Source organism: Eleutherodactylus coqui, chromosome 12 (assembly GCF_035609145.1).
Source record: "Eleutherodactylus coqui strain aEleCoq1 chromosome 12, aEleCoq1.hap1, whole genome shotgun sequence".
Classification (NCBI taxonomy): Eukaryota; Metazoa; Chordata; class Amphibia; order Anura; family Eleutherodactylidae; genus Eleutherodactylus; species Eleutherodactylus coqui.
In genome coordinates this window covers 68931363-68949679 of record NC_089848.1, presented here as the reverse complement: position 1 = coordinate 68949679, position 18317 = coordinate 68931363, and the positions used below count along the sequence as shown (strand labels likewise).

The 18317-nt window shown below is 41.5% G+C and overlaps 2 protein-coding genes across 2 annotated transcripts in view; both read right to left on the bottom strand.

The window, feature by feature from the left end:
• The window catches only part of LOC136586955 (ATP-binding cassette sub-family B member 5-like), a 47792-nt gene extending 38022 nt beyond the window's left edge, over nucleotides 1-9770 (bottom strand). The window contains exons 1-3 of the mRNA XM_066585314.1: nucleotides 9570-9770; nucleotides 296-466; nucleotides 8-169 (exon numbers count right to left, since the gene is read on the bottom strand). Of these exons, the coding sequence (XP_066441411.1) occupies nucleotides 8-169; nucleotides 296-466; nucleotides 9570-9770 (534 nt within the window). The remainder of the gene's footprint in view (nucleotides 1-7; nucleotides 170-295; nucleotides 467-9569) is intronic.
• Nucleotides 9771-9798: 28 nt separating this feature from the next.
• Nucleotides 9799-17778, bottom strand: LOC136586558 (ATP-dependent translocase ABCB1-like). The gene is made up of 9 exons (XM_066584693.1): nucleotides 17682-17778; nucleotides 15231-15345; nucleotides 14972-15143; nucleotides 12538-12662; nucleotides 12278-12452; nucleotides 12024-12137; nucleotides 10127-10237; nucleotides 9868-9993; nucleotides 9799-9804 (listed from the first exon to the last, which is right to left on the bottom strand). The coding sequence occupies exons 1-9, from the start codon at nucleotides 17776-17778 to the stop codon at nucleotides 9799-9801; spliced, it is 1041 nt and encodes a 346-aa protein (XP_066440790.1).
• Nucleotides 17779-18317: the final 539 nt, after the last annotated feature.

Sequence of the window (18317 nt, the reverse complement as noted above, 5' to 3'; positions counted from 1 at the left end):
AACATACCTGCGCTGTTGCAAGTGAATAATATATTCCCTTTTTCTCCATTAATTCAGAATGTGTTCCTTGCTCAGCTACAGCACCTTTCTCCACCACAACAATCAAATCTGCGGTCCACACAGTGCTCAGGCGGTGAGCGATAACAATTGTAGTGCGTCCTTCAGTGGCCTGAAAACAGGGTGTTATATTCTTATCAGATGATATACTGTAAACTGATGCAATAACTGTAGAAGACATTTAGGAGAACCTTATGACCTTTGGATATATTATCAGATAACAGAAGAACGTATATACCTTGTCTAGAGCAGCTTGTACGATAGACTCACTGCCAGTGTCCAGAGCAGAGGTGGCCTCGTCTAGAAGAAGTATTTTAGGATTTCGTACCAGAGCTCTGGCTATGGCTATTCTTTGTTTCTGGCCACCACTCAACTGAGCTCCTCTTTCTCCAACAAGGGTTTCAAATTTCTAAAAAAACAAGATGAAATCATTAAAAGTACGAGATGACCTTATCACGCATGCTTAGCATTTTAGTAAAGAATTATACGTCAAGCTTACTAGGAGCTTATATTGTAATATCTTTCAGTACTGGTTTGTGTTTGAAATATTTAGAGTTAGCAAGAATAAAATTCAGAAAGTCTTTGAGCAAATGACAGAGATAAGGGCCCATTTACATCTATGAGAATCAGCAGACTAGCATTCCAATCTACAGGATTCCTTCTGTGAGGATATATATATATTGCCATATGTTTTTTATGCTTTATACCTATATGCAAGTTCTATTCAATTCCAAATGAGAAAAAACTTATATGTCGCCTTACATCAGATATGCCAAGAGGCCTTGCCAGGCGAAGACAAAATGTGTCTTGAACAAAATGTATCTTAAAATGTACAGCAATGAAGAATCGGACGAAGGCCGCGTGTACTTGGCCGTTTTCCCAGAAGCAAGATATCAAGATGTTCCACTATGTACATAATTTTCACTGTCTTAGGCCGGAAATCCGGACTTCCCATATATGGTTATGAGCCCATCACCCCTTGCTGGTGATGGGACAAAGGGTATAAGATCTCATGTAATCTGTAATAAAGCACGGCGGCAGCAGAGCCATGTCCCCGTGTGAGGAACGATACCAGACCTCCGTGTGGTGTTTTCTTCTTATCGCCGGCAGCGGGGCAAGTGGGGTGGGCCCGATTGGTGCTGTACTTAGAAATATTACCCTGACAAATGGCGCAACCAACTGGGGCGACAAAGCCAGAGCCTACAACGCATTCCACCCGGATCCACGCCACGGAAAAGCCATCCTGCTGCAAACCGAGCCTGATCAACTCAGAACTCCAGGTAAGACCAGCATATATTTATGTTGTGTTTTACGCTGAGAGTCTTGCAGCAGGACTGACTATCTGTGGTTGGTGACCGGACAGGTTGGGTTAAGAGTTCTACACGGTAACTCGTGTGGGCTCCGGGTTTGCCGTCATGGACCACTGACCGTGATATGCACACCAATAGGTCACCCAGAAACTAGTCTGTAGTTTATTTGTACTTTGAAGTCCATGGTGTTTTAACGATAGTGAAGGTTGTTTGTTATATTTAGTCTCACAAGAGAAGGGACCCTCGGTTGTTTTTCCAGTATATAAGGGACTAACAATTTGAAAATTAAGAAGGATGCATGCTGAGAGGGATGCATTTTGTGAGACAAGTTTCATAAGAGAAGGGACCCTCGGTTGTTTTGCCATATATATATATCCCAGGCTGACGATTTGAATTAAGAGGGATGCATTTTGTGAGACAGGCTTCATAGAAAAAGGGACTCTCGGTTGTTTTGCCTTATATATGGGGCTAACGATTTGATTTCAGAGAGATGCATTTTATGGGGCTGGTTCCATAAGGAGAAGGGACCCTCGGTTGTTTTGCCGGTATATAAGGGGCTGACAATTTGAAAATTAAGAGGGATGCATTCTATGGAGCGTGTTATTTTTATTGTTGTTGTTGTTCTAATATTCGTAAGACCTTATTAAAGAAGACAGAGCCCCTCAAGGGCTGCCGCCGTGTGGATGAATTTGTAGAATGTAAGAAAACTTATGAAAATGTGTGACATCGACCTGCACGGTAGATTACAAAAAATGGTGTCTGGGAGGGAGGTCTTTAGGACCAAGAGGCGCCTTGAAAGACCAAGGTTTGCTAGAAGCAGAGAGACAGTCAGAGTAAGTTAAGTATGTACACATTATTTGTTTAAGAAAGTATCCGTAAGTGAAATGTTGAAAAGTACAGTAAGTGATCAAGAGGGCGTCAGGAGAGTGTCTATTAAAGGTTATATTGACAGCTAGGTAGGGAGAAAGTGCTGAAGGAACAAGCAAGTCGAGAAGAAAGTTACAATGCATGTGATTTGTTGGCAAAAAGAAAAGGTGTATAATACAAGATAGATAATAGATATGAATATATATGTGTGTATATATGTATATACTGTATGTGCAAATAGTTAACTGAGCTTGCTTTTAGGGGAGAAGGGTTTGTTGACATGTAGCTGCGAGCTTGTGTTTAGTTTTCAAGGTCGGAAGATAACAGCGAGAGAGAATGAAGTGCTGACCCTGGAGAATGTCTCTGCTTGCTTAAAATGAATTGAAATGAATTTAATTAATTATAGTCTTAGTAGACAGGAAATATAGCAATTTCTAAGGTATATTCTTACTTATACAGGGGTTGAAAATAAATGTTGCAAGGTCCCAGCATATGTGTTAGTTATGAGTTCAAATGCAGGCAATAGTTTAAGCTAAAACAATTCAGTCTGTGTTTCATATTCGTAGAGAGATAACAGTTTGTTTTACAAAGGTGGGGGCTTTCAGACTTCACTTTTTGTTCAGGGTCAAATACAGAGAAAGAGAGACAAGGGGGGCTGAAAAATACCCACAGATTCTAAAATACTTCAGCGTTTAATACAGCATATAATAGCTTCAGTAAATAAGAAAGATAGAATGTCTCAGTCACTCAGCAAACTTTTTCACATAATTTGTCAAAGATAGCGCTCATTCACAATCTCATCTCAATAGAATCATGTACTTTATAACATTATAGCACTCACCTCGGTGTTTTTCAGCTGATGTATGTATGTTTGTCAAACTTTTTTTGTCTGTGCATCTGTATGTACTGGGACACCTTCAATGGGGGGTGACGGAGCAGACTTGAGAGCATGGATGGATGAGAGTTAGTGACCCGTGTTCGGGCTGTGTGGAATGTGTGATGCAGGTAATGACTGGGGATAAAAGTCCTCCCCATGCATGGGACTTTGCTTGGTTGAGATGTGGACGTGTAGACTGTTACGCTGAAATTAAGTTGGGAAGAAAGACGCACGGAGCCAATATCGAAGGGGTGGAGCTAGATGATGTAATAGTACGTAATGTTTCATCCTTCTTGTCCAAGGGAGGGGTGAGGAGTTTGAGCAGCTAGTAAAAGTTTTTGTTTTGTTTTTTCTCCTGTCTCAAATTTTGATAAGACATTGCAGGCAGGAACAGACTAATAATGAATTCACTTAAAGGAATATCACATTTCCAATATTAGTAGAAGTTTGTAGATTATTCTGCCCTGATGTAACTCATGTTTCTGTTATAGGTGCTAACATCTTACAGGCCTTATCTGCATCCATCAAATCTTTTTACAATGTTGTACTACCTTAAACCGGGTACTATTGTTCCAATTGAGTACCCTGGTTTAAAGGGGGGGAGGAGAAGGCATAGGTGATCTAGGTATTGCAAGTCAGCCATTTTTAAATTCAGCCATTTTTAAAATTTTTGCAAGCCATTTTTAAATTTTTTTGCAACAAGGTTCTGATCTTTTTCAAATAGAATATCAGCCTGATTGTCTAGCAGTGATGCAACAAGAAAATTTAGGTTTTAAAAAAGTTACTGAAAGCCCTTGTTAATAATGCATATTTTGAGTTGTTTTTTATAGATGGTACCAGGGTGATTGACGACTCCACACTGGATATGCAATGGTTACACAACAAGATGTCCTAAAAGCAGAATGCCTCCGCATGTCGCAGTACAAGAAGCGGAACTGAAAGCCCTCACTGAGGCGTGTAGAGTGGTGGAAGGTGAGACGGCAAACATTTACACTGACTCCCGGTATGCATCTGGCATAGCTCATGATTACGGCCCAACATGGAAGGCCAGACAGTTTTTTACCACAGCAGGACAGCCAATTAAGAATGATGCAGCAGTCTCATGGAGACCCTATTTCTACCTGACAAGGTGGAAAGCTCACACCAATTCCTACACCAGAGAAGCGAGAGGCAACGCCATCACAGACCACACAGCAAAAGCAGCGGCCCTTAAGCCATGGAAGAAAGAAGAAAAGAAGAATTTGACAATAACTTTGGACTTTGACTAAACCTTGGACTTTGATATGAATTTGGACTTTGATAAAAACTTGGACTTTGATAATGACTTTACAGTTACAAGCCAGCAAGGAAGAAAAAGACAAATGGACTAAAAAGGGACGGCGTATGGTGAACAGTCAACAGCACTTGCCCACCACGGTCCCTGTGCCTCATGATGGCCCAGCTGACGCACCAAAAGACGCACCTCTCAAAGCAGCAATGATGACGACGCTTGAACAAGGACGGGTGGCTCCTGGGTTTTCTGTAGCTGCTGCATCATTTGTCCAATTTTGCATGATCTTTGCCGTAAAGCAACAGGGCAGAAGTAAAATTTGCCACATCACACTTGCCTAGACCACTCTACCCATTTCAGGGATTGCAAATTGGCTACACTCAGCTCCCCCTTGTTGGGAAGCATGAATATGTGCTTGTTGTTGTTGATGTTTTTCAGGTTGGAGACCTACTCTGTTACCAAAGTAAATAAGCAGGTAACCGCACAGAAGCTCATGAATGAGGTAATCTGCAGATATGGGGTACCGGAAGTGATTGAGCCAAACAAAGGTACACACTTCACAGGTGAAATAATGCAACACATCATGTCTGTTTTGGGTATATTCCAGGTTTTTCACACACCCTACCATCCGCGGAGTAGGGGGAAAGTAGATACAAAAGGCAATGAAGAAAATGGGCAAATCTTGAATTGAGTGTCTTCTATTAGTTTTTTTCTCCAGGAGGGTACATGCCACAGTGGCCGAGTTTTGGGAATGATTTTCTTGTTAATTTTGTCATAGGCCTCTCCAAGGAATTGTTAGTAATCCATTCTGCAGTCTCTGCTTTTCTCCCAGGTCCTACAGATGAGTGTCACAATCTGAAACCAGGTGACAGGGTCTATGTGAAAAAGTTTGAGAGAAACCCTGTTTGAATGTCCTTACCAGATGTTGTTCACCACCCCAACTGCAGTCAAGCTCGAAGGAAAGCCCACTTGGATCCACACTTCGCACTGAAAGAACTAATGATCCTGCATATCCTTTACATGCTATAATTTGGTACAATTTCTCTAACACACACCTTTGACTACTGTACACTAGCCCCCTGTTACAGAACAAATTAATACAATCAATAAGACTACACTGAGGGTGAGAATCCAACACTGCATCGTGCTAAGAGAGAAGTTGACGCTCCAGGTGGTAACTTTTATCCACATGTATACATAGATGTAATAGGAGTGTCAAGGGGGGTGCCAGATGAATTTAATTCTAGAGATCATGTCTAAGCAGGTTTTGAGTCCTTATTTGCTATTGTCACTGTTAATAATAAAGTAAATTGGATGAATTATATCTATTACAATCAGCAGAGGTTTGTAAACTACACCAGAGATGCTTTACAAGGGTTAACTGACCAGTTAGGGCCCACTGCATCCATGGCGTTCCAAAATAGAGTGGCCATGGATATGATTTTAGCAGAAAGAGGTGGGGTATGTAATTTCCTGTATGTGTATTATCCCTTTGATAAAAGAGTATGAGTAAGGGACTGGATAATGTGACACCAACATTTCCCTTGTTTGAAAAAGATGAAGAGCCAGTTCCGATAATGCCAACCAGCTACGTTACCAGAAGAATGGAGAAATGTACTAGTATTGCGCCGCCCCGGTCTCATAAGATGGACTGTCAGTGGACTTCCCATTTGCCTAGGGAAAGTGCAGAAGACCTTAGGTTCCGGCGAGGGCACACCCTGTGGGGTGTTAACTCGTACAGATAGAGGGTATGGATGCCCGGAAATAAGCCCAGGGAATCCATGGCCTCCTTCTGAGGTGAGGTAGGGATCCCTCCCTTTTAGGAGTAGGGACTTACGGGCAGTGGAGAAACCCTGACGCAAGGGAGAGACGACCGAGGAAGAGTGCAAGGTCTGATGCTTGATCTCCATATTAAGTTTTTTAGGGGGGTTTGTGAGGATATATATATATATATTGCCATATGTTTTTTATGCTTTATACCTATATGCAAGTTCTATTCAATTCCAAATGAGAAAAAACTTATATGTCGCCTTACATCAGATATGCCAAGAGGCCTTGCCAGGCGAAGACAAAATGTGTCTTGAACAAAATGTATCTTAAAATGTACAGCAATGAAGAATCGGACGAAGGCCGCGTGTACTTGGCCGTTTTCCCAGAAGCAAGATATCAAGATGTTCCACTATGTACATAATTTTCACTGTCTTAGGCCGGAAATCCGGACTTCCCATATATGGTTATGAGCCCATCACCCCTTGCTGGTGATGGGACAAAGGGTATAAGATCTCATGTAATCTGTAATAAAGCACGGCGGCAGCAGAGCCATGTCCCCGTGTGAGGAACGATACCAGACCTCCGTGTGGTGTTTTCTTCTTATCGCCGGCAGCGGGGCAAGTGGGGTGGGCCCGATTGGTGCTGTACTTAGAAATATTACCCTGACACTTCAAGTAGGGATTAATAGATAATATGTAGGTGGGTAGAACTGTAAAAGGTGGGACTTACCTGGTGTGGAGCACCTGTTCAATGACAGGCGTCCACACCGTCAGTCCAGAGAGGCTTAATAAAGTATCCAGAAGATCAGGATCCCTTGTCCTTAGAGAAAGCGTCTGGAGGAGAGCCCACAAGTAGAAGGACCTCGGTCAAGAACACAGCAGGCAAAGTAGAAAAGAACACTGTGCTCCTATGCACTTAGAACAATGTGAACAATACAGGTCTAGTGATGGGTATAACTTACTTAGTTGAGGAGCCCTATGTTTATACAAGACTCCTCTCAATCCAGGAACATCCTTAGTAAGCCAAAGGGAGTCCTGGGAGATTTCAATTTTAACTGGTTTACTGGTAGGAAAACAAACATATGCAGACAGAGGCCATAATAGAGGAAAAAAACCAATGGAGCGCAACGCATTTCGGAGCAAAACATGCTCCTTTTTGAAGCACAAATCAGTCTGGTGGTCTAGATTGCTGGTAATGCTCGCATTTTCCTACCAATAAACCAGTTAAAATTGAAGTCTCCCAGGACTCCATTGGGCTTACTAAGGATGTTCCTAGATTGAGAGGAATCCTGTATAAGTATAGAGCTCCTCAACGAAGTATGTTGTACCCATGACTAGACTTATATCGTTCACATTATCCTAAGTGCATAGTAGCGTAGGGTTCTTTTCTACTTTGTCTACTTCATTTACATCTATGTCGTAGGCTCAATTCAGAGCACAAAATTCCAGACAAAACAGTGCAGCATGCTGAGCTACTTTTTCCTCTAATATGCCAGCTGGAAAACCGGAATTTAGATCAGTGATCGCGAAACTTTTAGAGACCATTTATTTACTGCAAAGTGCCAACACGTGAGGGTGCGGGGCTTATCACAACATATGATTATACCCCTGTTGTTGTAAAAAGGGCAGGGCTGCTTCAAAATAGACAGCGTGCAGATTTTGACTGCTTTTTGGACATGAAAATACTGCAGAATGACCTCAGCGGAAATTACTGGGGAAAGTTCTGCAGCATTTCCGCATCCAAAAAGCAGTCAAAATCAGCACCCTGTCTAATTTTTACAACAGCCCTGCCTATTTCTGCCACATGTAAACATACCCCCAGCAATAATAGTGACCCCCCTCAGTGGCCCCAGCGATAATAGTGACCCCCCCCCAATAATAGCCCTGCCTATTTTTGCCACATGTAAACATACCCTGGCAATAATAGTGACATCCCACAGCGGCCCCTAGAATAATAGTGACCCCCCTAGCGATAATAGTGCCCCCCCACAGTGGCCTCCAGTGTCACAGTGACTCCTCACCCCCTCAGCGGCCCCCACTATCACAGTGACACCCCACAGCGGCCCCCAGTAATAATAGTTTTCAGCATGGACTCTTTGCCTGGTCAGATGGCTTGATAAAGGCCGATGTGTGACCGAAACGTTGCCTGAATTGGCTACATGGATCAATAAAGTTCTTTCTTTTTTTTGAATAACTGATTGCACTCATATATGCTGCCACACATACATATTCCCAGTAATAATAGTGACACACCATAGTGGCCCCCAGTAATAATAGTGACACGCCATAGTGGCCCCCAGTAATAATAGTGACATCCCACAGCAGCCCCCAGTAATAGTGCCACCCCACAGCGACCCCCAGTAGTAATAGTGACACCCCACAGCAGCCCCCAGTAGTAATGGTGACACCCCACAGCGACCCCCAGTAATAATGGTGACACCCCACAGCGGCCCCCAGTAATAATAGTGATACCCCACAGCAGCCCCCAGTAATAATAGTGACACCCCACAGCGGCCCCCCCACATTCCCCCACGAGACCCACACACTTACTCCCTCATCCTCATGGAAGCCCGGCTCCTCCTCTTCCCGGCGCGCTCCAGCAGTGCTGATCACAGGTGCACACTGACATCAGTGTGCTGTTGGACACCTCCTCCCCCTGCTCTCGCGGAACCAAGTAGGATACATTGGGGGAGGAGGATCCTGGTTGCACACTGATATCAGAGTGTGCACCGCGATCAGTGCCGGTAGTAGCGATGCTGAGTGAATGCCGGCAGGGGAGCTGTGGCCCCTGCTGGTATTCACTATCGTGGTGAGTGGCCGACGGCGACGCGTGCCAGTAGGGAGGGCTCTGCGTGCCACCTCTGGCACGGGTGCCGTAGGCTTGCCACCACTGATCTAGTTGGCCTGAATTATAGTCAATGGGGTCCATTCAGCATTATTTGAGTCTGGCATGTGCTGGATCCGGCAGGTTTTGTATTTTCATTGTTCAGCTCTGAGAACAGAGCCAAACAACAGAAATAGATGAGAACTGTAAGGCACAGATGTGATTGGGGCCATACTTCTGTTATTTATTGCACTAGGATTTGGATAGTAAGGTCCTATGCTAAATTAAATCCTTAGAATGAGTGCAAGAAAACTGTTTATACTTGATGCTTCTGTAGCACTACAACAGTGGACACAAAGCATTACATGGTTTCTCGGTTAAATCTATCTAAAAAAACTTTTTTTTTTAAACTAATTTGGACCAAACTAAATGTTTTGCCCTAATTTGTCGAACCAGCTAAACTAACTCTTTGAAAGGTTAACTTATTGCTAATTTTCAGTAAATGCAGACTTTGATCATTCTTTCCTTGAGACCTTCATATCATCTTTTGTAACAGAAATGAGTAAGTAGAGCCACACAAACTGTGTATACTTACATCAGGCAGTGCCGTAATGAAGTCATAGGCATTGGCGTCCTTCGCCGCTTGCTCTATTTCTTCATCTGTCACATCTAATCTCCCATATTTGATATTGTTCTTAATGGTTGTTGCAAACAGGACGGGCTCTTGGCTGACCACACCAATCATTTCTCTGTAGTGTCTAATATTCAAAGATCTTATATCATGCTCATCAACCATTATATAAAACAAAAGACCAAAAGATGACTCAAACCTCAATGGAAGGCAAATCAAATTTGGGAAGTTTCCATTTAGAAAAAAAATGAAATCTACTTACCGATCCCTCTTGTGGATCATACATTCTCTGTAGGAGCTGCACTGTGGTGCTTTTACCGCATCCACTTTGCCCAACCAATGCCACCGTCTGTCCAGGTTTAACCTTTAGATTAAGTCCTTTTAAAACCTTTCAGTTAAACACAAAAGAGTCCATTGTGTATGTCCGTCCACAAATACAAAATTACACATAATTTTAAAATAAAAGCACAAAATGTAATGTAATAAAGCATACTATAGCAAAGAAATAACATAAAATTTACCTGAACCTTTGGCCTTGAAGGATAACAAAAATGCACATTTTTAAATTCAATATGTCCTTTTATGTTATCAGGCTTGTACCCTTCTGTCGAATAACTGTTAATCGCAGATGACTGTGGGGTCGGGAAAGAAAACATAAAGACAAAAATTAATATTTGTAAATAATAAAAAGTAAAATGTAATTGTCCACACAAAAGCATTTGGTGAAGAATGAACAGTCATAAATCATCTCCTCCGCTACTGGTAAAGGTTTTCTGGTGTTATCTAAATAAAGCTTAATCACTATGAAAATGAAAAAGTAAATAACTTTCTAAGCAGGGGCGTAGCTAAAGGCTCATGGCCCGGGTGCAAAAGTTTATCTTGGGGCTCCCCAACTTAACCCCTTAATGCAGAGGCGTAACTTGAAGCTTCTGGGCCCCAATGCAAAACCTGTAACAGGGTCCCCAACTATAACGCTTTACTCATAGTACTAGGCTCCCTATATGGAGAAGAGAGGCCTTATTGGCCCCCTAAGGCTCCTGGGCCCGGGTGCAACTGCATCCCCTATAAATACGCCAGTGTTTCTAAGGGCTCATTCACATCAGCCTCTTTCATTTCCGTTCTGTTGTTTCAACAGAAGAGCAACAGAATGGGGGAAAAAGTTTGACTTCCCATTGATTTCAGTGGGATTTCCTGAGCTTCAGTTGTCTTCATTCAGTTCCGTTTCATCTGTTTTCTGTGTTTTTATTTATTTTTTAATGGAAAAAATAATGCAAACTGTAGTGATTTTCTCATAAAAAATTACGGAAAGTTAATTAAAAGGACCCTTTTTTTTTACATTAATGTCAATGGATAACGGGGCTGAACAGAAAGGTTTCTGTTTGGCTTCGTTTTTATTGCCTGTTTAAAGCCGGCTTCACACGGGCGATAAGATCACGTGAGATTTGTGCATTTTGAGATGCATAAATATGAACCATATTCTTTTGAATGGGTTCATACACATGAGAGGTGTTTTCATGCATGGCACCGTGATGCAATGCTATGAGGGAAGAAAATAGCAGCATGCTCTATCTGGTTCTGTGATCTCGCATCGCAGCCCCTTTATTTTTAATTAGGCAGGTGGCAGCAGCGCGGGCCACATTGAAAGCAATGGGAGAAACTCCACGATCCTTTGCCGTGGCTGAGACAGCCACGGCAGAGGATCCCTTCATCCCCCAAGTGATAAAAGGCTGTTTTCACATGAAAACGCCTAGCATCCCTGGGAATTTCACATAGTGGGGAGCGCGATATGGGGGCGGGATTCATGGCCCCACATCTCGGTCACCCATGTAAGGTTAGCCTTACTGATTATTTTTAAATGAGCATGCACAAAAGAGAAGAAAGACAAAAGAAAACAAAATGGGTCCATTAAAAACAAGTAAACAAAATGAAACAAACTGATAGAATTATTTTTGTGATAAATCTGTCTACTGGATTAGTTTAAAAAACAGAAACTGTTTCTGTTGGGTCTCATTTTAAATTAGTTTTGCTATTAGTTTCCTTAAAAAAACTGAACAGTTAAAAATGGAAAGCAAAATGCTGATGTGAAAAATATTATTTAATATATTTATAGTAAATCTAAATCTATATTTTTTTTAAATTATTCATAACTTCAAGAAATTAGTTTGCTGTGAATGAATGTGAGTATCATTGTTTACATTCACACATAGCAAAACTTGGGCAAAGCTCACATGGTGAGACAGTAAAACACTTACTAGCAGCTACAGCAGCATCTCTGTGTCTCTCTGCCTGTCTCTCTGGCAATTAGTGTGAATTTTTTAAAATTTAGAAAACATGTAGTCTTTTGCAGTGCAGCCCTGATAAGACAGGTCTTGATATAGCAAAAGTTTTTTTTCCAAAAAAGTATATTCAATGCTTTACCTGGTTAATAGTATAAAATATTTGATAAGCAGCGCCTCTTGCCACTGAGAAAGCTTCAAGATGAGAAGCAGCTTGACCAATGCAATAACTGCTAACGACAATGCAGAATAAGACCTGAAAGGAGAGACATTAATGTAAGATAGACTTTATAAATCATTTAATCACAGACCTTTTATAGAATGATCACAAATAAAGGTATCATGGTTATACAAAGCTACAGAAAACCTCTTTTAATATTCATTTTGTAAACTCACCGCAAGAACATCTCCAATGGTATATCCATTTCCTCCCAATATTAAGACTGATCCATACCAAAATCCAAGTGCATAAGAGCCATAAATAAAACCGTACATAACACCAGCAGCCAACTGGGAGGTAATGGCCTTTTTTATTCCAATTTTTTTGGCCTCTACCAAATTATTTGTATATCTAAAAATATGAGAACACATTATTTAAGTACTGCATTACTTTAATCTGAAAAGCCATTATATGAGTCCATATATGACATATGTACCTTTGTATTTCTTTTTCTTGTCCGCCAAATGCGACCACGGTTCGAATTGATGAAAGAACTTCTTCAGCTCCAGCTCCAGCTGTTGCATAAGCTGACAGCTCCTTACTAGTCAGTGATACTATCATCTAAAAAAGGTGATTAATATTAGTGAGTCCAACATGATCTAAGTCATATTCCATTCTTACCAGCAGTTACCAATCACAAAAAAATATGAAGATTCTTTAACTTTTCTTAATACTTTACATTTCAACAGTACAGTTTTTGAAGAGGACGACAACACCAGCTTCACAGGATTCCGGTTGCAATAGTTTCAGTATAACTTCAAAAAGATAAGGGGTGGGTCATAGTAGATGCCTTTATATTGACCTCTTTAAAGAGTTTGTCCAGGATTAGAAAACAGAGTCTGGTATTGTAGCTCATCTCCAGTCATGGCCAGCATTGGTGGAGGTCAAAATGGGAAATGGCTGAGGGTTCCCGATCTCAGAGGGGCCTCCTATCACTGTTTTCCCCCTTGCAGCTTTAAAAATCTGACCCCACTGCCCAGGTTAAGCCTGCTTCCAAGAGATTCCCTGAACTCTCCTTATAATGATTGGCAAAAGCTGATGAAGCTTTCTGCCCAATCATGGAGAGAACTATGCAGTTGTATACTCTCTGCGCTCATCTTTTTGATCAGCAAAGGGAGGAAATAGGAAGCTGAACTATCAGGTTGCATGAGAGAAGAGGGACATGGGGAGCAATCACTAAGGATGGCATAGGGAGCAACCTGTAAAAAAACTAGAGGCATAAGAAGAAGTGTGTACAAGAACACATATGGAGCAACACTGAGGCCTCAGTCACACGGGTGCATTGGCGCCTGTGTTACTGCAGGAAGGAGACGGCCGTACCTGAAGACGGCCGTCTCTCTGCAGCGCCGGAGGAAAGAACATGTGACCGGCTCCATTGCCGGTCATGTGTTCTTTCAGCAGCGCTGGAGAGAGACGGCCGTCTTCAGGTACGGCCGTCTTCTAACTGTCAGTCACACGGGCGCATCGGCGCCGGTGTATGGATGCTGATGCGCCCGTGTGACTGAGGCCTTGGTGCATATTTAGGGATAGAAACAGAATACGTAATTTGTGTAGCTGGGCAAAAGGCAAAGAGGCTGCTGGAAAAGCAAGGAGCTAAAGATGTCTGGACAGCAAATTGTGCAGACACAAGTCATAGTTGAAAGAAGTCTTCATGGTGGTCTGGGCCTGATAGAAAAGATGGGAAAAGTGAATGACTACAATCAAAGAAAATGTCACCTATTTGGTCTGTAGAGCATTTGTGTAGAACTTGTACAGTATCTATGACTATACTCAACTTTCAACTACAAAGCAGGACACCCTCTAGATTTTTTCCCTTTAACAAACCTTTATTTGGGGCAGTTTCAGTTTCTTATGTCTCCGACAAGGTTGGGCTCAAAGACCATGAATTTTCAGATTTTTTACTAATGACGAAGAAGAAAAACAACAGTTTCTTCAAATCATGGAAGCAAATTGCAAGGCTGTTCCAACACAAATTACCAAGAAGTCTGCTGTCCAGTCCTTAAGCTCTGACTGACAAGTATTTGTGTCGTAATTTTGACTATTTTCATATATTTGGAGGTATTTTTTTGGAACAGCACAAATGTGTAGATTGTCAGGACAAATGCCATTGTCAATACTTCATGTTTTAAAGTTTAGTGTTTTCTTTTGTATTTATGCTGTAACTTGTGTAATTGGAAACCTTTCATGTAAGCGGCATTTCTCATGATCTATATCAGTTTTGAGCCACATCTTGCAGTTGGAATTTAAAGCTAAAACTTTACCCTAACATTGCTATTAGCAGATGTAACAAATTGGGAAGGTGTCTTGCTGTATAGCTTACACTTTATTTTTTGCCATATTCCTATTATATAGTCACTGTGTGGTGGTAATATTGGCCTTTATTCCTAGTTAACTGAGTGGGGCTGATCTACTATTTAATTCCCAGTCCATGGACATCATTTGCACTCTTTCTAGCAAAAGCACACACTTTTCTAATTCTGGACAAGTAAAGCTTCTATTTAAATTCTTTCACAATCTTGATTTAATATTATGACAGCTCTAGAAATAGTTTCACATTGATGCAACATGTTGTAAAGCCAGCATAGTACTTTATAGCCCATTTTTAAAAATGAAACTTCATACAGTTTGATTGATATTTTCTTTAGTGGAACCTTTAACTAATTCCTAGAAAAGTATAATGGCCTGTTATAAAACTCTTGTAGATACATTTGAAAAAGCAAAATATGTTTTAATGTAACATATACAAATTGTAAAATTATAAGTGGACTTCTCACCAGTGCTTCATATATTTAACACATTATTATGTTATACATTGTGTTTGCTTTGGTGTATTAAACTCGTATTAACCCAAACAATATTGAAGACTTTACCTTGGAACAAATCGCGTTTGAAATTGCCACCACGGGGCTTGTGGCCAGTATGACCAGTGCCAGTTGCCACCCCTTGGCTACTCCAATTACTAGCCCTCCTACGGCACATACAACATTTTGCACAAGATGGCCAACTTTATCTCCAATTCCATCATTGATCTTATTGACATCTCTACAAAAACAATCAGTGATGTAAATAATATATACACTAATACAAAAGATCCAGTACAAGACTAGGACAGAATGATGGTTCTCTTACTCGGTAAGACGAGTGTTCATTTCTCCAGATTTGTTGACATCAAACCAACTAATGTCTTTTGACAAAACTGCATGAAAAAACATTTTCCTCATCCTCCTTGTCTGTCTTGCTGCAGCTAAAACCCAAAAAGACACTTGGAGATAGCCACAGAGTAGAACAGCCGCTCCTATTCCCACATAGTACAAGGCAAAGCTGGTGGTACAAATAATAGCATAATAGATACAATTATTCTCTCATAACAAAGTGTGGCTAAAAATCATATAAATCAATATTCTTACACGGTCATCTGTTCAGGTAGGGGTTTGAACTTTTCACATTCAGCTGTGAAAAGAAAAGAAAATGTATTATATTGTAATTCATCATTGGTTAAAGGGATTTTTAAACTTTTTATATATGTGTATGAGGCACAATGTAAAGATCTACATTCGGTGGACACTATATTCAAAATGAAAGGTACCATATATACTTGTGTATTAGCCGACCCGAGTGTAAGCCGAGTTAATAAGTTTTACCACAAAAAACTGAGAAAACTTATTGACTCGAGTATAAGCCTAGCTATACTCGAGTATATACTGGGTGAAAAAAAAACCTCCATACTCATCTCCCAGCTGGCGTCTGTGTCTGTGTGGCAACCTGGGTGAATTCTCCCCGCTGTCATCCCCGCCGTCCCCTCTGCTTGGCTCTGTCATCTCTGTCAGTGTTGTGGAAGTAAGCACTGTAATTGGATTGAGCACCAGCCAATCACATCCGGCACTTGAGCCAATCACAGCGCTTACTTACACAGTGCTGACTGCGGGGGATTTGAAAGCCGAGCAGGGAGATGACAGCCAGGAAAATTCCAAAGATGCTCGTGATTGGCTGTGAATGATCGAGCACTGGCTGTGATTGGCTGGTGCTCGATCCAATCACAGCGTTGACGGCGGGGGATGACAGAGCCAAGCAGAGAGGACGGCGGGGGATAACAGCGGGGAGATTTCCAGCAGCTTGCCGCATCGCCGCCGGGAGCACAGGAATTCAAGCAGCTTGCCACACCACCGCCAGGGACACAGACACCGGCTGGGAGGTGAGTATGGAGGGGTTTTTAAAAAAAATTTTTAACCCTACCCTGACTCAAGTAGAAGCCGAGGGGGGCTTTTTCAGCACAAAAAAATGTGCTGAAAAACTAGGCTTATACTCGAGTATATATGGTAACCTTAGCTCTAGCCTGCCAAAAAGAATTATGATTGATCACTGGATCATTGTGTGTATCATTTTCTGTTGAAATGACATGTTTTTTGTCATGTTAAAAAATCCGACAAAGATGAAGCATTTCAGATGTATTTCCACCGTCAGTGTGACCCATTATCTGTACAATTCCATGAGAACAAACTGAAATCATAAATGGGGGAAAAATAAAAATAACAAAACTAAAATGTGGCTTCATAAGTGTGAACACCCTCTTATATTTGGGGATAGGGTTGTGCTCAGAATTAGCCATTGACATTTAAACTCACGATAAATAGTAGCAAGTACACAGCTGCCATTATTTACAGTGATTCTGATGTACCCAATATAAAGTTCAGCTCTTCTAGTAGGATTTTACTGACATTTTCTTAGTTGCGTTTTGCAGCAAAAGCCATGGTCCATAAAGAGCTTACAACACATCAAAGGGGATCTGATTGTTGTAAGGTACCAGTCAGGAGAGAGGTACAAAAACTTTTACGTTTGTGTGGGCAAGAGAGCATCGGGCCCACACGAACGTTACAAGAAAGAGGGACCAACAAATGACTCAAACACTCACCTTGTATACCTGCTTACATAGTAGAATAGTTATAAAAGTATGAGGTATTGGTTCGTGGATTGGCCTACAAGCTACTAAAGACTCCTTGTTGTCTTGCGGGTCCTTACACTAACAAGACATCTAACCCCAGGCTGCAGGGAGAATGGCAGAACCTTACTTGCAAGCAAGGCGATCGCCCTGATAAAAGCGTCCCTAAGCTGGAACCTCACGTCTGACTATCCCTGAAGGGGTAATACACAGAACCAAACGGAACTGGCATACAGACAAAACCAGATGAACCTGGCACACAGACAAAGCCAGATGGAACTGGCAGCAAACAAATGCAGGACAGAGTGAGGACAAACTGACATGAAACTGATAGAAAATAAACGTAAGGGCAGATGCAGATTCGCAGGAAGCCTCATACAGAACAGAAGGTTAGGAAACAGACTCAAGACATGGAGGCAGACGGGGCACAGATAAGACAGAAGTCAGACTGCAAGACAGTACCCAGAGAATGAGCAGAACTGACACAGAACAGATATAACAAGCATGCAGGAAAACCAAACCATAGAGTGAAGGGATACAAGCTTCCTCTTGCATAAGGACTGGCATATATATGTATGCAGCAGTTCAGTGGGGATTGGCTGGCAGGAAGAACTTTACACCCAGCCAGCACAATTATCCCTCACCTGTGAAGGTGTGCTTCTGGAGACTTCTTATTTCCCCTGTAGGTTCATAGCCAGAGTTCCATAGAAGAAAAACATGGCTATGTTTTTCATAAAACATGGTGTGTTTTTTAAGTGGAAAAGTGCAGGCAACCCTTAAGGCTAGGGCCATGAGGCAGTGCCTGATTAAATGAGGTTATCTGTGAACTAGGTATCCACATAATGTAACCCCCAAGATCACTACAGGATTTTAGATTCCAAATCCACAGACAGAGGCTGGGCAGTACTACAGATTTGCATTTCAGCTCCCTAAATAATAGCCGTTGATTGCTGGGGATCAGTGGCTTCCCGGAGAACCAAATTCTAAAATTGATATGTCTATAAAATGTTTAGTTTTTTTTATAATCATAAATTGTGTCAAAACATGTCAATATGTGGCTAATTATGGGAAAAAAGCATAACGTAAGTCTTACGTTTACTTTGGTTTCCTGAATCGTGACATACAAAACTGTCTGTCATTTCTCCAAGCACAAGCATCAATAGTGGTTGGGATATGCCAGTTCCTACAGCTCCAAGAAATCCAGTAATCATGAGGAAAATATCCAGTCGAGTCGCATATCGAAACTAAGAAACGACAAAGAAAATCACTTAATAATTTAC

What these genes read in the sequence shown, in the direction of transcription:
- LOC136586558 (XM_066584693.1), bottom strand. Translation starts at nt 17,778, where the DNA reads ATGTTTTATGAAAAACATAGCCATGTTTTTCTTCTATGGAACTCTGGC. An exon ending in CAAACGCGATTTGTTCCAAG is followed by an intron (nt 12,663 to 14,971) that starts GTAAAGTCTTCA and finishes CACCTTTTTTAG; the next exon opens with ATGATAGTATCACTGACTAG. An exon ending in CAAGAAAAAGAAATACAAAG is followed by an intron (nt 12,453 to 12,537) that starts GTACATATGTCA and finishes TCATATTTTTAG; the next exon opens with ATATACAAATAATTTGGTAG.